The sequence below is a fragment of the Eulemur rufifrons genome, chromosome 2 (genome assembly GCF_041146395.1).
Source record: "Eulemur rufifrons isolate Redbay chromosome 2, OSU_ERuf_1, whole genome shotgun sequence".
NCBI classification, from domain to species: Eukaryota; Metazoa; Chordata; class Mammalia; order Primates; family Lemuridae; genus Eulemur; species Eulemur rufifrons.
Genome location: NC_090984.1, coordinates 30184858 through 30207350, shown reverse-complemented (window position 1 = coordinate 30207350; position 22493 = coordinate 30184858). Strand labels below are relative to the sequence as shown.

Below are 22493 nucleotides of genomic sequence, written 5' to 3'. Positions count from 1 at the left end.
AAGAGAGCAGGTCCCACTGGGAAAAGCTAAGTGCTCCGTGCCCAGCCAGGTCCAGACCAGACTCAAGCTGGATCCAGAGCAAGTGCAAGAGGAGGCTCCCACGCTCATTCCGGGCCCTGGCAGCCAGCAGCTCTGATGACCAGAGCACAGCACTCCTTCCTGCAGGCCACGCAGGAGGCCAGATTCAGGACTCAGTTCTCCTGACCCAGTCTAGGGCTCTTTTTTCTCCCAAGTCCCCAGAAGAGCCTATAGACCTCTTGCCACAATCAAGGCAAAAACACACAAAGGCCAATGATTATTATTTTAACCAGGGGGCAGTCACCATCATTCATAGAGAAATGGATGGTTCTCCTTGCTGTGTCTCCCAGAAGGTTGGCCTGCTGCTTCTCTGTTCGATAAAGGCTCAATGGCCCAAGGTCCATTCTTAGGCTCTGGCTTGACTCCTTGCTTCCAGGAGTAAACCAGGGACAGAGGTGAGGACCATGGCCATACCCATTACAAGGCAGGTGTAGGTGGACAGAGCCACTTGGAGGCTTACACAGAACACAATGGCCAGGGAATCAGGAGACCCCAGTTCTAGGACCAGCTCCATCGCAGTCTAGCTGTGTGGCCTTGGGCCAGGCACTTCCCCTTCTGGGCCTCAGTTTACTCGAATATAGCAGGTAATCTCTGAGATTCTACGATTGTATGATTATTCACTGAGACGGACACACCCATTCCTGAACAAACATATAATACTATCCGGACACACACAAAACCAGTAGACATAACTGCACACCTGAACACATGCACCTCAGTCTCTGCCACACTCTTCAACACCCGGACGCATCTATGCCAACACTTACAACACCAGTATGTCCCCTGGCCCCCTCTCTACCACCTCCAAAGAGGAAGAGCAAGACTGAAGGGAGAAGAGCAGTCACACCTGCATGAGATGAGGACAGGGCAGAAGCCAGGGCTCTGACACTGCAGTGTGAAGAATGGACAGACAGAGGGGACCTGAACCGGGCCACCACCCTTCCTAACCCATCAGATACTCTCCGCCGCACACCTCCAGCTGCAGACTGGCCTCAGCAGCACTGGTGGGTGCGGCGGAGAGAAGGCAGCCACTGCTCTCACCAAGTTTCCATTCTCACTGGGGAAACCAAACCGGCATTCACACTACCACGGGTGTGTGCTGTGGTGGACAAGAGCACTTGACCTTGGGGCAGAAGATCAAGGTTTCAGTCTTGCTGCTCCACCTTACCGCCTGTGTGACAAGCCACTTAACTTCTTTGGGACTCAGAGAGGTTCCCACATGTGTAAAACGAAGGTGATATTCCTAAGCCTATGAGGATTAAACAAGATGATGTATGTCAGGGCTCCAGCCTAGAGCCTAATGGACATGGCTCAAGGAATGGGGGCTCATTCTTTCGAGGCACTTCATGAACTGTAAAGGCTGTACAAATGCGACTTGCTCTTATCACCCAGTCCCTTCGATCGCTAAGGCCCTATATTCCCTGCCTCAAACCCAGGGCAAAGGGAAGGCAAGCCCAGGCTCTCAGCCCCAGCGACTTCCAAATGCCCATTCTAGCCACTAAGCAATGGGTTTGGGTTTCAGGGGAGAAAAGCCCCACAGGACAGGAATCCCTGAGCCCTCCGGCAGCCTCCCTGCCCCCAAAGCCTGTCCAGGGCTTGGAAAATCCCCTGCTGCGCTGAACAAACAATGTGAACAGTTGGGGCCCGAGCAGCTGCTGGGTATGTCAGCAGCCTGGGCTCAGGCAGGCAGGACTGCAGCCAGAGGGGCTGGCGGCTGGCTGGGGAGCCCAGAGGAGGTTCCAATTCCCTTCCTGAATATTCATGGATCAGCAGATGTCTGGCTTCCCCAACTCTGAGGAGCCCAGCAAGACATAGGGACATAGATGCGGCGAGAACAGGGAGTCCCCTCAGAGGGCAACAGCGCTGTGCTAGAAGCTCAAGACAATTCATTTTAGTGGAAATGTCTGTGAAGTCTGAGAATCCTCATTCTACAGATGGGGAAACTGAGACCCGGGGAGGGGTCTTATCTCTATGAACCCAGCATTGAGGAAACAATTGCCCCTGAACAAGAGGATTCTCTCTGCCTCGATGCCCAACCTGACTTCTGTGCAGAGGACATGCCTCCCTAGGGACTCTGCTCAGATGCCAGCCTCCCCATAAGGCTGTCCCTGCCTTCCCCAGTTGAACTTTTCCCTAAATCTCACATCAAAAGCCACTTGGAGGTACCTTACTCATCCCTCCTCTTGCCTAGACACACGAGGGGACGTGGTGGGACAGGCTTTGGCCGCAGAGTCAGGGTCTTCATGGGTCCAGTGATTTGTTGCACAACCTTGGGTCAGCTACTTTCTTCCTTTCAGCTTCAGTCTCCCCAGTCTTAAAATGGGGAGTTTCCAAACTTCTCAAACATTTTCACCAAAATTCTCCCAATAGCACAGAACATACGTATGAGGTTTGCTAACTGCCTGAAATGTTTTGATTTTTAAACCTCTAGCACATTTTGCATTCTGCTCCCTAACACAGTAATGCTTGTTTTAATGAGTGTGGTTCCTACGCCACCAAATCTTTCCATAAATGCGATGTTCTGGGGAGCAGACCTTGTTTGACCGGTGGCTTCGTGGCTACCCCTTTCCTGCCACCCCCAGCCCACGGCCATGGCTGACCCCCGGGGCCCCTCCCATGAGCATTTTTAGCCATCTCTCTCGGGACTGGGGTGGACCCATCGCAGGTGCCCAGTGGACACTGCTGCCTGCCCGCTTTCTGCCTGGAGGGGGCTGCCCTCTCCCACCAGCCCTCCTCCTCAATCTCCTCAGGGAGGTCTTGCCAGAGACACCAGGCCTCTGCATTTGGGAACCCTGGGGCCATCGCTCAATCTCCTTTTTCTGACAGATTATTTTATCCACTTACAGGATAAATTAGATTTTATGAGGCCAATTAGAAGCCAGACAGAAAGGAGATTCACTGCGGAGCCCCAGGGCCAGCTCAGTGCTGCTTCATGGGATTAGCAGGGCCTGGCAGGAGGAGCCAGTTCCATTCTTCAGTGAACTCTCAGGAAAGAGGCGTGTAGCTGGGGGAGGGGAATGAGGCCAAGATGTCTCCTTGATTAAGCCAAGAATTTGCCACAGACATCCACGCCACCTCAATTCTGAATTTCAGGGCCCAGCAGATTTACTACTTGTTTTCAGTCTAGAGGCAATTCTCCATGACACCATCACTACTCTCCTTTCCCGGGGAACACAAGTCAGTGTCTCCCAGAAACTCCTTCTCTGCCCCCCACCTTGGCCACCCTTACCACACACTAAGCCCCTCCCACCAACAGCTGGAAGGAGAGTTGGGATGGTTGCCCGGGTTGCAAGGAAGGCTTCAGCCCTCCCTTAATCTGCAATTCGGAGGGGAGAGGCTCAGCCTCAGCCGCTGTGACAGCAAAGCCACACTCAGCTTGACCTGCCTATCTCCTCTTCCCCTAAGACCTTCTACCCCCACCGTCATACCAGGCCACTTCCAGTTCTCTTGAAAACACATCGTTGTTCCACGCATTGGTGGTGCTGCTGCCTCTCCCTAAAATAGCTGTGCCATCCCCTTCTGATTTAGACACCTCTCCTTTTTCTGCCCTGTAGGACCCTGGGCACCTTGATCTTTGCAGTTATCACTCGAGATTTTTTACTTGCCCTTCTCTCCGACTAGGCAACAAACTCTTGGGATTATGTCCTAGTCAGCTTTCTAAATCCTCAGGACCTAGAACAGTGCCTGTCACACAGTAGGTACTCCATAAATATTCCTTGGGTGGATAAGTGAACATGTGGAGACATGAAAAAAGATAAGACACAGAGCCCCTTAAGCTTTTCCAAGCCTCAGTTCCCTTATCTGCAAAAGGGAACTCCCTTTGTATAGTAACTCCCTTCTGGGCTGGGGAAGATGTGAATAATTCGTGTGGAAACTGCCTAGCATACTGGGTGGCACCTAGCAGACACCCACCCTGCCTGTTCTCCTGCTGTATGGTTCATACATGGTTAACAATACCTTCCTCCTGAGCCCACCTGTGTCTCCCCATAGGCTCTGCTCACTCGTCAGAGCTCTGTCCTCCAAACTATGTAACAAAATAATGGGCCCCTTACTGAACCATCCAGGAGTCTTGGGTCTGCACCTGAGAGAGTTTACTGACCCTCAGTTTCCCTGGTCCAATGACCCCATAGCCCCCCAAATCCAGAGGATACCTCAGCCTCAGCAGTAAGGCAGTAGTAGCTGGCAGCCCCGCTGGCCCAGAAAACAGGATTCAATTGCTCTGCATGTCGGAGCCCCAGAACATCCTCTCTGATTGTCCTCCCCAGCCCACTCAGATGCCATCATCCCCCTCTGACCAGGCTGAGGTCCTCTCCCCCAGAGCCACACTTACTCCCTCCCCAACCACTGGGAGCTGGGAGCCCCAAGGCCTGCCTGGCAACGACATCTGTTCTGCATCTGGAGTTCTGCGTCAGGTCTGGTTGCTGAACCTCAGAGACACTGGAGGGAACAGGAGGTGGGTGGTGGGTAGGTGGGAGGGTGGATCCCAGAGCCCAGATAGACCTACTGAGGGGGGAAGGCCCAAAGCTGATAACTACTCATAAGCTGGGATTTTCCATCTCTTCAAAAGAGTGGTGGGAAGGGGTGCAGAGAGGGTGAACTTGGGGATGTACGTATCGAATCCCTGGAAAGGGTGGCTGCTCCAGCCTTGCAGTACAGTGACCAAGAGCCAGGAGACTGGTTCTAGCCCCATTTCAGTCCTTAATCGTGCAACTTTGGGAAATCATTCAGTTTTCTCATCCATAAAGCAGACTCATGCTAAAATTACTTCTAAGTTCTTTTCAGTGCTGACATTTGATGACACTCTAATTGTGAGATCGCTTGCTTAACTTGAAAGAGATATCTTAATGAGAAAAGAAAGGAAATGCTAATTTATATAAATGTGTGATTAATTATGAAAGTACATACAGGATCAGTGAAGGTTTAAATAACTTCTAGGCCAGGTGCAGTGGCTCAGGTCTGTAATCCCAGCACTTTGGGAGGCTGAGGCAGGGGGATCACTTGAGCCCAGGAGTTCAAGGCTGCAGTGAGCTGTGATCGCACCACTGTACTCCAAACTGAGCAACAGAGTGAGACTCTGTCTCTCCAAATAAATAAATAACTTCTGGATAAGACTTACTATTAAGAGAAACTCCCAATGTCTGACCTAATTCCTAACTTGCAAGATGGGGTCAGAGAGGGCCACCCCAAATGACTGAGATTGGCCTCTTAGCCTCTGGGCTGAGAAAGGATAGGGAGGGGGGTTCCCAAGTGAGGAGAAAGCTCTCATGTTCTCAGAGCCCTCCTATTACTGACCTCTAGGTACCCCACCCTCCAAATTCTGACTTGGGTGTAAGAGAGAGCCCCACTTTCTTGCATGTGGTGAAAACAGCTCAGCCTTCCACCACTGCTCTCAGACAGGAGTTCCATTCCTATGCATGGCTCCTCAGTCCCTGACTCAACAGCAGTGTTGGGAGGGAGATGGGCAGGCACTGGCATCACCCTAACCCTAATACCAGCCCTTCATTCTGCCCTATGTTAAGGTTACCGAGAAGTCTATTATTTTTTTACTTTCCTCTCCCTACAGACTCAATCCTCAAATCCTGCTGATTCTATTTCCTTAATGTCTCTGCAATCCAGGCACTCTGGCCACCTCAACTGCCACTAAGGTAGTTGCCACTGTCCTCTTTTCTGGATCTACAGCTTCCTGCCTCCAGCCCCACCCAATCGATTCTCCACCCTGGACAGAATGAGATGATGCAAAGCTGATCTTAAAACCCACCAAGGGCTCACTGGGACGCTCAGGCCAGAAACCTCAGCTGGGCTTACAAAGCCCTTCATGAGCCAGGTCTGGACCCCTCTTCAGCCTCCTCCGTTGATATGCTCTGACCCCTGTTCCATCCTTTCCCCACCGGCCCCACACCCACGCCTTGTACCCTAAACTCCAGCCAGATTTAGTTTCATTCAATGATCTAAACTAAATCAGCTCAGAGCATTTGCACATGCTGCTCTCTCCGGAGAATTTTCATTATCATTCTCCTTCCTAAAGCTCCCTCCACCTTTAGCTCTATTATTCATCACTTTCTCCAGAAAGCCTTTCCTGACCTTCCTAGATTGGCTTAGGAACCCGCTCATTGCATTTCCCACATCACTGTACCAGTGCCCCCACCACCGACGGAAGCTCTGCACCTGGCAGGGACCAGGTCTGCCTCCTTATTTACCATATTTTTGGCACCAGGCGCATGCTAGCCCATTAAAAGTGTTCGGTAAATATTTGTTGAATGAATGAATGACCTCAGTACAGATCAGAGTGGCTAATCATAACTCTATTGGACTGTCCCCAGGCCTGCTGAGCTTTGCAGACTCAAAGGAGGGGGACCACAGCAAGCAGAGTAGTAGCTGTGGCCGTTCACTCTGCAGCCAAGAGGAGCCCCAACGCGGGCCCTCCCCTGCCTTGTGCACTCGGGAGCAGGGAGAGGCCAGGTCTCCGAAGTAGGGAAGCTGAGCCCCTTGCCGGAGGCCTCAACGGCATTCGATAATGCGAGGGTGCGGTTCCCTGCCCTGATTCCGCTTTGCTGGGTGACCCTGAGCTTGTTCCTGGAGCTTGTTGGAAGAGTGGAAGGGGGTGGGGGGTACAACTATTTCTTAATCCCCTGGGCTCTGAGAGGACAGACGCCTCTCTGACACTTCCCCGCCCCTTTCACCTGACAACCCCGGGCCCCAGCTCCCTGGGCCCAGCCGCCCAGATCCAGCCCCTCAGCGGCCTCCAGCCTAGTCCGCGACTGGGGCTGGAAAGGGGCGTGTCTTCGTAGGGAGAGAAGGGGTCCGAGCAGTTCCCGGCACTTTCCCACCCGCTGTTTGGTTTTCCTGGAGATGGGCCTGGGTCTGGCCAGCCGGAGGCTCCTTCCCCCGCCGCCCTCCCCGCCTCCCTCCCACGTGGCCTGGCTGAGTCCCTCTGGAAAGCCGCAGCAGCTGGAGAGAAATCCCACTCCCCACCCCCACCTCCAAGTCCCTCCCCGACTCTCCCCGGACACATCCTCAGCTCCCCCCTCTGCAGGGAAGGCGGTAGGCGAACAAAGCGGGCAGCCCATCCCCCTCCCAGCCCTACCACCTACCCTCCCCAAGGGCCGCCCCCAAATGCACGCGGGACAGAAAGCGACAGGGCTGGGGGTGGAAGAAGGAGCCCTAAACACACACACTTGGGAACTCTGTCATTCCTCTCCAGCTTGGACAACTCTGACTCTTACCCTTGTATCCACGCCACACTGTGGTGCAGGACTGGACGAGGCCTTGCTGACCTCGTCCACGCTTCCCTGGTCGGCTCCTGGGGGGTGGGTCAGGAGTGACACGCGTCCCATCCTGAGAGCGAGTGTTGGACATGTCCACGAAAGCAACTGGTTTCCTGCCCCCTCCCCCAGTCCACTCCGGGCCATGGTTTTGGGGGAGCAACACATCCCCCCACGCTGCCGCCCCAACCGGCCCCAGAGACCACACCCACTGGGCAAAGTTGAGTGTTGTTTTATCACCACCACCCCCAGTCAATCCGGAATCTATGCTCTGTCCCCCCACCACGGGCAAGGACACTCCCCAAAAGCCAAGGCCAAATATTAGCTAAGCCCCATAAACACAATTACACACGCACCCGACACAAATGGAGGTGCAGACACACACCCCCAGTACCCTCCTCTTTCACACACACTCTCAACCCGGAGACACGCGCGGGGAAGGCAGAGCCCGCCCCGCGAAAGCCACCAACACCGCAGCCACCCGCCCTGCCGATGCCACGCCGCGACCATGGCACGCACTGCGGACACGTAACGCCCGCAGGAGCACACCCAACACACATACATACACACACACACACACACACACACACCCCGACTCCAGACTCTGCAAACCAAGGACACACACCCCCTGTGGACAAGTACGCGCCGTGAACGCCCCCCGACCGCAGCTCTCAGACCCCCACGCGCAGGCACCACAGGCACAAGGACGCGCAGCCCGCGCCCCGCAGCCCCGCGCTCACTCGGGACCAGGCACGACGCCGGCCCCGCAGCCCCGCGCAGCCCCGGGCGCTGACGCACCGACACTCCGCAGCGCTCCCGCCACCGCCGCGGCGCCCGCCCTTACCGCGCGCGGCCACCAGGCAGAAGGTCAGCGCGATGAGCCCGCGGCCGCGGCGAGCGTCCCCCCGCGCCATGGGGCCGGGCTCGGCAGCCGCCGCCGCTGCCTCCCGCGCCTCGGCCGCCGCGGGGGGAGGGTGCGCCGGGCGTCAGTGGCCCGGGGAGGCGCAGCGCCGCGGGCGGGGGCGCGGCCTCGGGGGCCCGGGCTCGAGCTGGGGCCGGCGCGGGGGCCGGGGCCGCCGCCTCGCCCGCCCCTCCAACGCCATCTTGGGCGAGCAGCCCGGGCGGGGGCGCCCGGCGAGTGCGGCCGCCTGGGCCCCGCCGGGGACGACTCCGGCACCCGCGCGCCGCGACCCCACGCCTCGGGTGCTCTGCTCTGCCGGGTCTGCGCCCAGTGCCTCGTCCTCTCCGGGTCGCCTCGGGGCCCTTTTGGGCCGCTTGTTTCTGGATCTGTTTGGCTCTGAGTCCCCTGTCTGGAAGTCTCCTGATGTCTCTGCCTCAGTGTCTCCATTTCTTTTCCCTGTCGCTGCCTCAGGGTCTCCTCCATCTCTGCTCCAGGCTCAGTGCGGGCAGAGTAAGGGCCTCGGGATCTATCTGGGCGACACCTCTTACCACCAGAGCCCAGTGCATTCCAGCCCGGGTCCTGGGCTGAATCCTGATTAGCTTCTCCACACACTGCACCAGCCGACCCACTGGGACGTGGGAGTTCCCTCCTCATCTCATTTCCACTCCAAGCTGAGGGCATCTCTTGGCCTCCTTGCTTTGCTCTCGCAGTAAGCAATCCAGGCAGGGCATTTATGCTACCCCAACCACTACTATATTCAGACCTCACTGCAGTCCTGGGAGTGACAAGGAAGATTTCATTGCTCCCATTTTACACATGGGGAAACTGAGGCTGGAGGCGGTCAAGTGACTGGCCTAAGGACAGGAGGCTACGGAGCAGCAGATGCGGGACCCGAACCTTGGTTTTCCGACTTCAAAAGGTCATCTCCACTCCCTCACTCTGCCTCTGCTTCACAGAACTGTTGATCGTTGTGGATGTTTAACATGTTTGACAATTTGAGGAGGGTAGAACTGGATGGTGGTAGGAGAAACACTCTCTGCAGAGGCCCTGTGCTGTGAGAACAGAGGAAGTGTTCCAGAAATGGCAGATCCCCCATTTACTGAACTACCCTTTCTCTCATTCTTCAACTGTACCTTCTCTAACTGACCTAGCCAGACTGCCTCAGTATCCCACAAATATTTCTTGTTCTAGAGCCAGAGATTCAATTGTCACGCTAGGGTAGGGAGAGGCAGGGAGAGGAGTGCAGATTAAATGACCTATTTAAGGTCCCTTCCAACACCAACAAGATGCCATAGTTCTTCCATTCCCTATGTCTCTAAGTGTTCCTGTGACTTAGGGCCATTTTGTTTCCGCATCCAGTCAGTGTTCCCAGCGAACCCTTAACAATCACTTGTACTTTGTAGATCTAACAAAGCCTAGCATTTATTCATTCATTGCCAGGCCGCATCTTGGCTTGACCCATCAGCAGCATCTGACTGATTGAATCACTTCCTCTTCCTCAAAACACTTGCTTCTCTTAGTGTTCTCATCTGGTCCTCAAGGCTCTAAAGAGCAGGTTTATGCTGATGATGCCCAAACTTATACCTTCAGCCTGGACAGTCTTTCCTGAACCCCAGACTTGGCTGGCTATCTATTCAACAGTTCCCTTAGCTGTCTAATAGGCACACTTATCCTGATCTTTTCTATCAGTCCTGCTGCTCTCACCGTCTTCTGCATCTTAGTTCCTAGCAGCTCCATTCTTCCTGTTGCTCAGGTCAATGTAGAGTCATCCTCTACTCTTCACTTTCAGATCTTTCACTCTCCACCTTTCCACTACCACCTTGGTCCAAGAGCCATCACCTCTCACCTGGATTGTTGCAGTAGCATCCTCATTGGTCTCTCTTTTCTGTCCTTGTCCCCCTTTAGTCTTTTTCTCAATACAGCAGCCAGAATGATCCTGTTAAAACGAGATCATGTCACTTCTGTGCTTGAAACTCATCAGTGGCCCCTATCTCAGAGCAGAAGCCAAAGTCCTTATTATGACCCACAAGGCCAATGTAATCTGTAGGCTTGCTTTACCTCTCTGACTTCCCCTTCTACAACATCCCCTTTGCTCACCACCTCTCCAACCACACCACACCATCCTCTTTGCTGTAATTTGATCAGGGGCAGCCCCTGCCCCGCCCCCCCCAAGACCTTTGCCCAGCCAGTGCAAGCTTGGAGCTCTGTTGCCCCATACTGCATACTGTCAAGGGCTTCCTCCCAACTCCCTTCACTGCCCCTATCCCCCTACCCTGCTGTGTGCTGGTCCTTAACGCTTATCACTTTCTAACATGCTCCACACTTTACTTATTTTATTTATGGTCTATTCCCTTACCCTCCAACTGCAATGTGGGCTTCATGAGGACAGGGATCTTTGTTAGGCTCACTGTTGAATTTTACGCAGCTAAACCAGTATCTGGCACCACGTAGGTGCCAGAGGGCCACGATAAAAGATACAAGTCACTTCCCACAGGGACAATAGTGTCCCAAGTGGTGTAGGGTAGCAAGGAGGATGGGAACAAGAGGAGGAGGGGTTAATTTTGTGTGTTATGGGCGTACATTGAGTTTTAAGAAGAAGGCGTCACAGAACTGTTGATCGTTGTGGATGTTTAACCTGGGTTTTGACAATTTGAGGAGGGTAGAACTGGATGGAGTGGTAAAAGAAACACTCTCTGCAGAGGCCCTGTTCTGTGAGAACACAGGCAGTGTTCCAGAAATGGCAGATCCAATGATTGATTCATGGGGCATCTGTTATGGGTCAGGCCCTGCTCAAGCACTGGGAGTGCAGTGGGGAACACGAGCGTTCTTGCCTACATGGTGCTTGGGCTTCTGAGGCAGAGAGACACATAGACAGGCAGTAACAGTGCCGTGTGATACAGGATGTGATGGGGGACAGGGAGAAGGGGCACTTGGGGGCACTTCGGCCAGACTTGGGGGAGGCAGGGCAGGCTTCCCAAGGAAACCCAGTGTAAGCAGGGTCTAGCAGGTGTGAACTGGGCAGGAGGGCTGTCTCCAGAAATGAAGCTGAACAGGGAGGCTGGGGCCAGATGGGCAGGCCTTGTATGTCATCTAGAAAGCAGCTGATGATTTAGCTGTCAATTGAATGAACAAACAAACAAGGTGTTGCCATATAAAGAGACTAATTCATACAGAAAATCCATGAAGCCACTCAGAAAAATCCAATTAATTTCTCTGCATTCATATCTCAGCACACAGGCTCTGGGTGGGGAGTAGGTGTGAGATGATGAGGAGGGATGGAGAGTTACAGGCTGAGGCCGGCCAAACCCAGGACAAGGAATAAGCCACGGTTCTTGTCCTGCCTCAGCTACAGACTTACTGTGTGACCCTGGGCAACTTCCTTCCTCTCTCTGGGCCTCAGCTACATCACTGAGAAAAACAAAAGGGCTGAGGAATGATGCACATTTCTAACCAGGGATTCCAAAGAGTTCCCATCATTAAAAGTAGATGTAGCAGCAGTTTTAATTCCTTCTTTCAATCAACCAATAAAATATTCTATTATTTTCACCTTTCAAATGGTACTATGGAAAGCCTCCAAGTGTGTATGGAGGTTAGTGGAGGACTGAAGAACACGCTCAAATGAACATGGTTCACGGTCATGGCTTTTATCACTACATAGCTTTAAACTGTTTTCAATCTTGGTTATTTATATCATTTACATATTGTTTAATTTATAGCCATGTTGGACCATGAGAAATATATGACAGAAAGTATGAGGAGCACTGATGGCTAAACTACAAAAATCTGATGCTGAGAAGAAAATGATAATTTTGCAAATTTGCCTCAAGCTGATCCTCATCAGAAAACAATATTATAGCCTTCTAATAAAACATCATTAGTCACTAATACGTCAAAACCAATATTTAAGAAAAAAATCTAATGAAAATTCGATCTAATTTGGCTTTTTGTTTACCAGAAAGGCAGACCATCATATCTACGATGTATTATTTGGAGGGAAATGCTCTCCAATAGATCCTAAAATCTTTTATTTCGTATTGCATAAATAAAACAAAAAATTTTTGAAGTCTTTTTTTAGCACAAAAGGTGATATATCATGAAAGCAACTTTTGTCTATTTTTGATCCTATAATACAGGATTAAATTTCAATGTATATTTGGTCCCCAAACCAAATATATGTATGTAATTCTGTTTGTTGGCAAATCATGTTTTTTTTCCCAATTACTTTAAAATCAGCATGCATCACTTGTTAAATGAGGAAGAAGTTTTTTTAGTTATCAATTTAATTAAGTATATTAAAATTGCCTTGAGAACCTACCTATTGTGTGCAATGAACACTGTTCAGGTGATGGGCACGGGGAATGCCCCAACTTATGCATCATAAAAGGTATCCATGTAACAAAAACATTTGTACGAGGCCAGGCGCGGTGGCTCACGCCTGTAATGCTAGCACTCTGGGAGGCTGAGGCGGGTGGATTGTTTGAGCTCAGGAGTTCGATGAGACCAGCCTGAGCAAGAGCAAGACCCTGTCTCTACTAAAAATAGAAAGAAATTATATGGGCAGCTAAAAATATATATAGAAAAAATTAGCTGAGCATGGTGGTGGTGCACACCTGTAGTCCCAGCTACTCGGGAGGCTGAGGCAGGAGAATGGCTTGAGCCCAGGAGTTTGAGGTTGCTGTGAGCTAGGCTGACGCCACGGCACGCTAGCCCAGGCAACAGAATGAGACTCTGTCTAAAAAAACAAAAACAAAAACAAAACAAAAACATTTGTACCTCCTTAATATTTTGAAATTTAAAAAATTGCCTTGAATTGACAATATGCTATTATAAAATTAATTTTTTTCTTAAGATAACTTCTCTGAGACAGTTCTAGGAGAGAAGTGACGTTTTGAGGATGTGCCAATGTAGAGATTGAGAGAGTGGGACAGGGCTGGAAGACTGCAGTTTGTCTTGGTTTGAGTGGGTGGATAGATGCTATTAAAGGAAGGAAACAGGAGGAGCAGGACTGAGGAAAGGAAAGACAAGTAGCTTTCTTAACATGTTGAGTGTGAGGATCCCGTATGACATCCGGGTGAAAGCATTAGTGTGCTGGAAGGGTCTCCTCTGTGGGTGCAGCCAGACAGTGGTTGGGCTGGAGCCATCAGGAAGGCTTCCTCGCTCACACATTCAGCTCTTGGGCTGGAAAGACTCGAACAGCTGGGGCTCCTCCAGCATCTCTCTCTCCACATGATCTCCCCACATGGTCTCTCCAGCATGGCAGCTTCAAGGTGGCCAGACCGCTTACATGGTGGCTCAGGACTCCAGCAGCATGAAACCTTACCGTTTTGATCTGAGCAGAGAGATCAGAACCGGAGGTATCATTTTGTGAGCTAGTACTTCTCCTATCGGAGCACTTAACCCACCTTATAATAATTCTTTGTTAAATTGTCTGGTTCCACTGCTAGACAGTAAGCTCGCTGTGGCAAGGACCAAGTGTACCTTGCTCACTCCTGTCTCCCAGGCATCTATCACAGTGTGCAGAATATGGTAAGATCCCAATTAATGTTTTATAAATGAATGTCTAAAAAGGTTACTCCTTTATCATAAGCCATGCACATAATAAATAAAACAATAAAAGAGGAAAGAAGGAGAAATATAAAATAAGATAATAAATTCTGTAAAATTTTATCATAACCCACGCAAACATGATGAAAACTTTAAATCACTAAGAAGGGTCACAAGAGCACATTACTGTGAAAAGAATTTGAGCATCAAAAAGTGTTGGAAAGCACTTGCTTGAGTAATCTCTAAAATCTTTGTTGGCTCTATGACTCTAAATCAAGCATTTATGGACCCCTTGCACTGTAGACCAGCAGTGGGGGCCTGTGGCACCCATATCATTCGAGGATACATAACAGAATCCACCACGGTGGTGGTTCTAAAATATAGGTCTACAAGTTCTTCAACTTCAAGAGGTAGAGTCTAATACCCCTCCCTTTGAATGTAGGCTGGCTTTGGTGATTCATTTCTAAAGAATAGAATGTGGTGGAGGTGATACTGCATGTCTTATGAGGTTTGTCGTGAAAGGGGATATAGCTCCTGCCTAGCTTTCTCTTGGGGGACACGTGCCTCTGGAGTCCTGAGCCACCATATAAGCAGTCTGGCCACCTTGAAGCTGCCATGCTGGAGAGACCATGTGGGGAGATCACGTGGAGAGAGAGATGCTGGAGGAGCCCCAGCTGTTCGAGCCTTTCCAGCCCAAGAGCTGAACGTGTGAGTGAGGAAGCCTTCCTGATGGCTCCAGCCCAACCACTGTCTGGCTGCACCCACATAGGAGACTTTGAGCCCAGCTAACTCTTAGAACTGTGAGAGAGAGTAATAATAACAAATGATTGTTGTTGCTTTATACCTGCGATCTCCAACCCTTGGGCTGCGGACCAGTACCAGTCCCTGGCCTGTTAGGGACCAGGCTGCAGGGCTCCACGGCTCCCCCACCCCCCAGCCATTCAGTGGAAAAACTGTCTTCCATGAAACTTAGGGACTGGGAGGCTACCCAGCAGGAGGTGAGCAGCGAGCAAGGGAGTGAAGCTTCATCTGTATTTACAGCCGCTCCCTCCCCATCACTGCATCACCACCTGAGCTCCACTCCCCCCAACGCTGTCCACAGAAAAGCTGTCTTCCATGAAACCACGAAACCAGCCCTCATGCCAAAAAGGTTGGGGATCACTGCTTTATGCCACTAAGTCTGGGGTGGTTTGTTATATAGTAAGATAACCAGAACAGCTGCTGAAGTCTGTATTCTGTTGGGTTCACTGTTGGAACCACTCACTTCCTCCCCCTTTCATCCCCTTTTAAGGAAAGTACAAAAGATAGATATGTTTCTGATATCTTCGCCCTTTGTATTCAACATTATCTCCCATACTGCTCCCCTGCTCAAACCCTCTGAGCCAGTGAGATGGGTCTCATCTCACTCTGGGATGTCTTTCCACCCCTTTCTCATCAAGTCCCTAACCAATTTGTAGAATTATGGGATATTTTAATTTTATTCTTTGTGCTTTTCTATGTTTTTTCCAAATTGTCTACATTGAACACATATTATTTTTGTAAGCAGAAACAGTTAATGTAACTTAGAGCGGAAAAATACATATAATCTTCAGTTTGGAATGAGGAAAAGATTCTAGAGATAAATAGTGGTGATGGTTACACAACAATGTAAATGTACTTACTGTCACCGAACTGTACACTTAAAAGTGGCTAAAATGGCTGGGCATGCTGTGCATGCCTGTGTTCCCAGCTGCTCAGGAGGCTGAGGCAGGAGCCCAGAAGTTTGAGGCCAGCCTAGGCAACAAAGCAAGACCCCATCTCTAAAAAGCAAAAAAAAAGAAAAGAAAAAAATCAGCTAAAATGGTAAATTTTATGTTATGTATATTTTACCACAATGAAAATCATATAATCCCTTAACACTCAAGTTCTCACTGATCTGTCTGTACCGCTCAACAGGCACTAGATTATTTCTCACACGGTGACTTCTTTTACAGAATTCATATGCCTTAGTCTTGTGTCTCAGATGACCCTGGACGCTCCTTGAGGGCAGAAACTAGCATTCTACAGGTGGGTATGCTCACAGTACATCAACCAATTGCCTGGGAATCAGAACACATTTCCCTAAAGAATCAACACAGCAAATGATGGCCATGTTCTCAGACTAGCCAATCAAAACCAATTTAACTCATTAAATATTTGAAATGTTACATATTGGCAATGAAAATACATTGCAGAAATACATTGGAAATACTAGCAATTAAAATAGACAAATCAATGGAAAAGTGGAAGACTTAGGGATTGAATTAGTGATAAGTATATAAACCAAAAAAAGATTAACTATGTAAAATGAAAAGTTCTCCTTGAATGAAAGTGAATTCAGAGTTTATTACATGGATTTGTCTCTGAATACATTTACATAGTCATATGATGTAAACATTGAATATTATTTAAGTAAAATTACAGTAAAACTATATGAAAGAATGAAAGGGATGGGAAGTATGTGGGTGTTTGGCAGAAATGGGAGGGAAAACAGCTAAATTCTAATCATTCATAGTGGGACACCACTAGATAATACATGAAAACGGAAAAAAAAACACACAGTGACAATACAACATGTTAGAGGTTTGTCATAGAACTTGACTCTAAGTTATCTATGTACTGTGTAACAATGACAAAATTAAAACTCTTTAAAATTAAAAAAATTTTTTTTTTTTGTGGAGATGGGGTCTCACTATGTTTCTCAGGCTGGTCTTGAACTCCTAGGTTCAAGTGATCCTCCCACCTGGGCCTTCCAAAGTGCTAGGATTAGAGGTGTGAGCACCATGCCCAGCCTAAAAAATTGTTTAAAAAGAAGATACAGGCCTCTGTATAGTTCAGGTGGCTGCCCCCCTGTCCTAAACCACCCTTCCTCCTCAACTCTCTAGGAAAACACTGTTCCATTTGCCCTATTCCCATCAATGGCTAGTTCCTACCAGGAACCACTGCTCCTGAGCACCCAGCTCTGCACAAAGCCACCCTGCCCCAGCAAGACTGGGATTTAGATGGCTCCTCTTTGGTCTCCCTTTATGAGGGCCCCTGCACATCCAGCACAATGCGCTGAAACCTGCTCTCTCTCAGGGTCCTGGATGCTCTGCCTACAGCTGGACACACTGAACATGGCAGGATGGAGGCACTGTCTTCAGCAGCACTGAAAGGTAGGTGACACTGGTCACATTGTCCACTCTTCTTTGGAAGCTGCACCCTGAACTGCTGGAGATCGTGTGTCCTCCCACAGCTTCTGGTGGCCAGGGTCCTCCCCCTAAGCCTGTTCTATCCAACAACACTTTTCCTTGTCACTTTCCCCACCAAAGCACATCTATCCCATGACCTGTCCCTTCCTCTGGTCTCTCAAAGTAATCCTGTTGAGGTGAAGCAAGTGAAAGAGCTGGGGGCAGATGCACAACCTCCTTACCTCCTGTCGTTCAGGGCCCTCACACTCCACTCCTGGCACTCCCACTTTTTCCTACCATCCCCCCATCACCTGCTCCCAGTGTGCCAGCGCCCCCCACCCCCTTGTCCCTTCATGTCAGTGTGTATTCTCTTTGCCTGGAATAACTTCCTCCCATTTGGGGAGACTTGTACTTTAGTGCCTAATCCAAATGCCCCCTCCTTTGCACAACTTCCCTGACTATCCTCTTTTCCATTGCCCAGAGAACCAATAGCTCATATTTGAGTAGTATGTTTCAGGCACTAGGAGCTTTGCATGTGTTTTGTCACATCAAAGCTCACAGCAACTCCATGAAGTAGTACGATCATTAGCTCCATGCTATAGAGGAAGAAACTGAAGCACAGAGAAGTTAAGTCACTTGCCCAAGGTCACACAGTAGGTAGCGGTTCCGTGGGAGACAGGATGGCAGGCTCTCTGGATCAAAGCCCCCACTCCTAATTGTTGTCCCGCTCTGCCTTCTGGGGTGCAGACAGGACTCAGCAAATCTCTCTTTGAATTGACCCTCTTTTATTTACATGTCCATCTCCACTTCTGGATTGGGAGCCCTTTGAGAGCAGAGAATGTGCCTGGCTCCTCTGACATTTCCCAGATCCCTGGATCTCTCAGCATGAGTCAGACCCATGGTAGCTGCTCAGGTCATCTTGCTTGCTGATGGGCGGGTGAAACCAGGGGCAGCATTCCACGTCTGCACTGTGACCTTGGGCAAGGCATACAACCTCTCAGAGCTCTAATTTCTTTCTCTGAAAAATAAAAGGGCTGGGAAAAATAATATGCCTGACACCCTCATTTTATTGTGAAGATCATATTGAATATGATGTCATAAGGAAATATTCTCTAAGTGGTGGGGCACTCACCACACAGATGTCAGAGTTGGTATTCAGAGGGAGTGTGTCACCTGGCTCACAGGTAAAACACCACGTTATCCCTAACAAGGGGCGTATGGTTAATGATGCCTTCATCCAAAGTAATGTGTAATATTGGAAGATCAGCCCCTGCATCAGGCAGGTGGAAAGCATCTGAGGCCAAGGCAGCGTCCAGTCACCCCCATGGGAGGCTTCTGTACCCACCCTTGCTCATGGTCCAGAACGTGCTGTTCTCCCAAGGTCCCTAGGGGTGAGTCATCTTCCTCTCCTCTCCCAGCATCTATCTTCTCCCCAGGGCTTGGGCCTGACAGCTCAGGTCCTGGAGAGCAGACTGCTCCCACTGGCAGCCCTGGAGGGAATGGGGTCAGATCAACAACAGGAGTTCACCTTCATGCATTGCTTCCGAGCACCCATCCCATGCCAGGCCTGTACTCTGTCTGCACTTTGGCCCCACAGCAACTCTATGAAGGTATTAGAACACCATCTTAGAGTCCAGGAAACCAGGGTTAGAGAAGCAGAGGAGTTGCTCAAAATCACAACTTCTGGATCTGAATGCAACTCTATCAGATTCCAAATTCCCTTCTCTTTCCCATGTCTCCCTTCTTTCTCTGGGCAAGTTCAGGGAGATTCACATCCAAGACCCAAGTACATACATGCTTTTTGCACTTAGCATGAGCTCAGTTCCTGACGGAACTCAGATTTCAGGCAAATTCATATTTCCTTGATTCTAGGATACTTCTTTTTTTTTTAAGAGACAGGGTCTTGCTCTGTTACCCAGACTGGAGTACAGTGACGCAATCATAGCTCACTGCAGTTTCAAACTTGTAGGCTCAAGTGATCCTCCTGCCTCAGCCTCCCCACTAGCTAGGACTGTAGGTGCATGCTACCATGCCCAGCTAATTTTTAAATTTTTTGTAGAGATGGGGTCTGGCTACGTTGCCCAGTCTGATCTCGAACTAACCTCAAGCAATCCTTTTGCCTTGATCTCTCAAAGTGCTTGGATTACAGGCTTGAGCCACCGCGCGCTGCCAGGATACATTCTTAATTCACATTTTGATGTTTCTAATATCAGATGTCTTACAAATGATGACATCTTAGATTTTAGGAAATTTGTAGGAGTTCTAGATTGAGAGTCCTAGAGACTGCATTCAAGTATCCCTGTTCAGCTACCAACTAGTTGTGTATCTTTGGGGAAATCACTGTACCTCCTTATACCTCAGGGACTTAGTTTAAGTTCTGGCACCAGCTCTGTCACTTGACAGCTATATAGCTTTGCAGTGTTCTCTGGGCCTCAGTTTCCTCATCTGTAAAATGAGGGGAGGCATCATTGATTTTTGACCTCTTCTTTTAAGCTACAGAACATGTTTTCCCCAGTTATACATGGGGAAAAGCTAAGCTGCTCTGGATGAAATAAGGATTGGGGACCTGGGACCTGTGGTCTCCTCTACTCCCTCCACCTCTACTGAAACCACCCAGGCAACAGCCTTGGCACACTCTCACTTTGGCAAATTCCTCTGCTGTGGTCTGGTTTGGGAACACATTGCTCTGGAAGGCAGAGACAAAGCTAGATGACTTGGGCCTAAGTAGGGACTCTCTAAGCAGCTGGGATGGCTACAGTGTAATCACTTCCTTGCTTGGCATCAGCTTTTCATCTGCAAAGTAAAGCAGTAGATTAGATGATTTCTAAGAATCTGTTCTGGCTCTAACATTCTGTTAATAAAATCTTCCATTTCTTTACCTTCGAGACTCTTTACTCTGTTTGGGGAACTTATTTTAAAAAATTAAAAGATGGCAGGACCTCCCCTCCCCATTCTGATGTAACTAATCCTGGGAGGGACTCAGACATCAGTGTTTTTAAAAGCTCCCCAGGCAACTTTCATAGCAACCAGGGTTGAGAAACAAAATCCTCCCAACCTAAAGCCTCAGTGGAAGATAAAGAATAAAAATTCTAATGACATTTTAAAGGAGTTCTAAAAGCTTAAGTTAGGGGAGAACTTGGTTTCTTTCGCAGTCTTACAAATGAATTGGTAGATGGGTGCTTAGGAACCTATAGCTTATCAATCAGACAACCTTAAATGGGGGAGGTCAGATATTTCTTGTTTGGGAATTTTTTGGTACTCAGGTGTCTCATAAGCGATTCCTACGTATCTGACTCTGTAGTATGTATTATGGGGAGAATGAAACGAGTGTAAGAGTGCCTACTTTAAGAGTCTGTGATCCAACCAGAGAAATAAAACCAGTAGCAAACAGTGTGGCATAAAACTAAACGCTAAACCCGAGATGACCTTTATTGAGCTCTTTTACTGTGCATCAGCCAACAAGTGCTTTATGTATATTAACTAATCTAATCCTCACAACAATCCATTGAGGAAGGTTCTGTTATTATTTCTATCTCACACCTAAGAAAACTGAGGGTCAGAATGTTATGTAAACATGCCCAAGCCCATAAACCTAGCAAGCAGCACAGGCGAGGGTGAAAGCCAGGCTCCAAAGCCAATGTTGGTACCACTCTGCCATTCCACCTCTCTCAGGTGGTGAGTCCCATAAAAGCTCTGTAGAGGTACCAAGAGGAGCTTGGTTCTGACTTACAAGCATGTGTTATAATAATCAAAAGAGGAAATCTTTTTTTTTTCCTTGCAAGGCAAGCGTGAAATGAAGTTTATTGAGGAAGGGCAAGATAGGTTTACAGAGCAAGAGCAGGATATAGGTTTATAGAGCAAGAGCAAGATACATTTGCCACGGACGACAAACTGGCCGCTTGTCATAACCAAAAGGCCTGAAAGAGGAAATCTTCAGGATGTCGTACGTGAGCAGAGAGCCTGGGCACATGTGGAGGTAAAGAAAAGTGAGGATAGATCAGGTAATACAGAGCCTTGAATGTCAGGCAGAACTGGGATTTGATTAGGGACTGGAACACCACTCAAAGTTGAGCAGGAGAGTAAGAATTAGCCTGCCTTTTAAGAAATGGCAGTGTCCTTTGGGTGTGCTTGGCGGGTGGGAGGTAAAGTTGGTCCTGAGAGCCTATCGAGGGCAAGGGCTGTGTCCTCTTCAGCTTTGTTTTCTCATGGCACAGGCCTGGCACATGAGTGTTGCTAAATATTTGCTGAATGAAAGTTGAGAACCGCTTCTTTGAAGTCAGTTGGAATTCTATCCTTCACTCCAAACTCAGGCTAGGTAGAGAGCTGCTGCAGTTACCTACCGTGAGATCACAATACTTAGACTGGGACAGGAGGAGCCACAGGAAAGAAGAGGAAGAGACAGTTGAGACAGCTCAAAGCAATGAACTGGCGAGGCAACACGAGAGCTCAACTGAACTGGACGGCAGTGTTCACAGGCATACTATGTGTGCAGTGACGAAGCCCACACAGAGGATTCATTTCACAGAGGAGCTGTGGTTATCCAGAACTATCCTGGCCAGAGGACCTTCCTGCAAAGAATTGTCACCTGTGAGTAGAATGTTAAAATAAACTATGCTACTTCTGTTTTTCCAATGAAGATGAGGGGAATTCTTGGAGCTGGCTAGGGACAACTATCCTTGCTAATTGCTTCCCCAAACTTCTATTTCAAGAACTCAAGTCTGGAAGCCAATTTAGAAAAAGCATCTCGGCCGGGCGCGGTGGCTCACGCCTGTAATCCTAGCACCCTGGGAGGCCGAGGTGCGCGGATCGTTTGAGCTCAGGAGTTCGAGACCAGCCTGAGCAAGAGCGAGACCCCATCTCTACTAAAAATAGAAAGAAATTATATGGACAGCTAAAAATATATATCGAAAAAATTAGCCGGGCATGGTGGTGCATGCCTGTAGTCCCAGCTACTTGGGAGGCTGAGACAGGAGGATCGCTTGAGCCCAGGAGTTTGAGGTTGCTGTGAGCTAGGCTGATGCCACGGCACTCACTCTAGCCCGGGCAACAGAGTGAGACTCTGTCTCAAAAAAAAAAAAAAAAAAAAAAAGAAAGAAATGATCTGGACAACTAAAAATATATATAGAAAAAATTAGCTGGGCATGGTAGCATATGCCTGTAGTCCCAGCTACTCGGGAGGCTGAGGCAGAAGGATCGCTTGAGCCCAGGAGTCTGAGGTTGCTGTGACTAGGCTGACGCCATGGCACTCTAGCCTGGGCAACTGAGTGAGACTCTGTCTCAAAATAAATAAATAAATAAATAAATAAAAATAGAAAAAGCATCTTTCAGTAAGGAGTAAGGAGCAAATTGCAGACTCAACAATGTCACTGCCTGAATTGGAGCTGAAACTCCTCTAATCCATTTTAGTGGGAGCGCAACCTCTTCCAGGGTGACAGGGCCAGGGCACCAGATCTGTGGACAGAGCCAGGATGATGAACACTTAAATCCTGGTAATTCCCCAAACCACACCAAGCCCAGAAT

The 22493-nt window shown here is 49.3% G+C and overlaps 1 protein-coding gene across 1 annotated transcript in view; it reads right to left on the bottom strand.

The window, feature by feature from the left end:
* IGDCC4 (immunoglobulin superfamily DCC subclass member 4) overlaps window positions 1–8254 on the bottom strand; it is a 34065-nt gene extending 25811 nt beyond the window's left edge. Inside the window, exon 1 of the mRNA XM_069458823.1 lies at window positions 8185–8254. Coding sequence (XP_069314924.1) covers window positions 8185–8254 — 70 coding nt within the window. The remainder of the gene's footprint in view (window positions 1–8184) is intronic.
* Between the last annotated feature and the right edge of the window lie 14239 nt (window positions 8255–22493).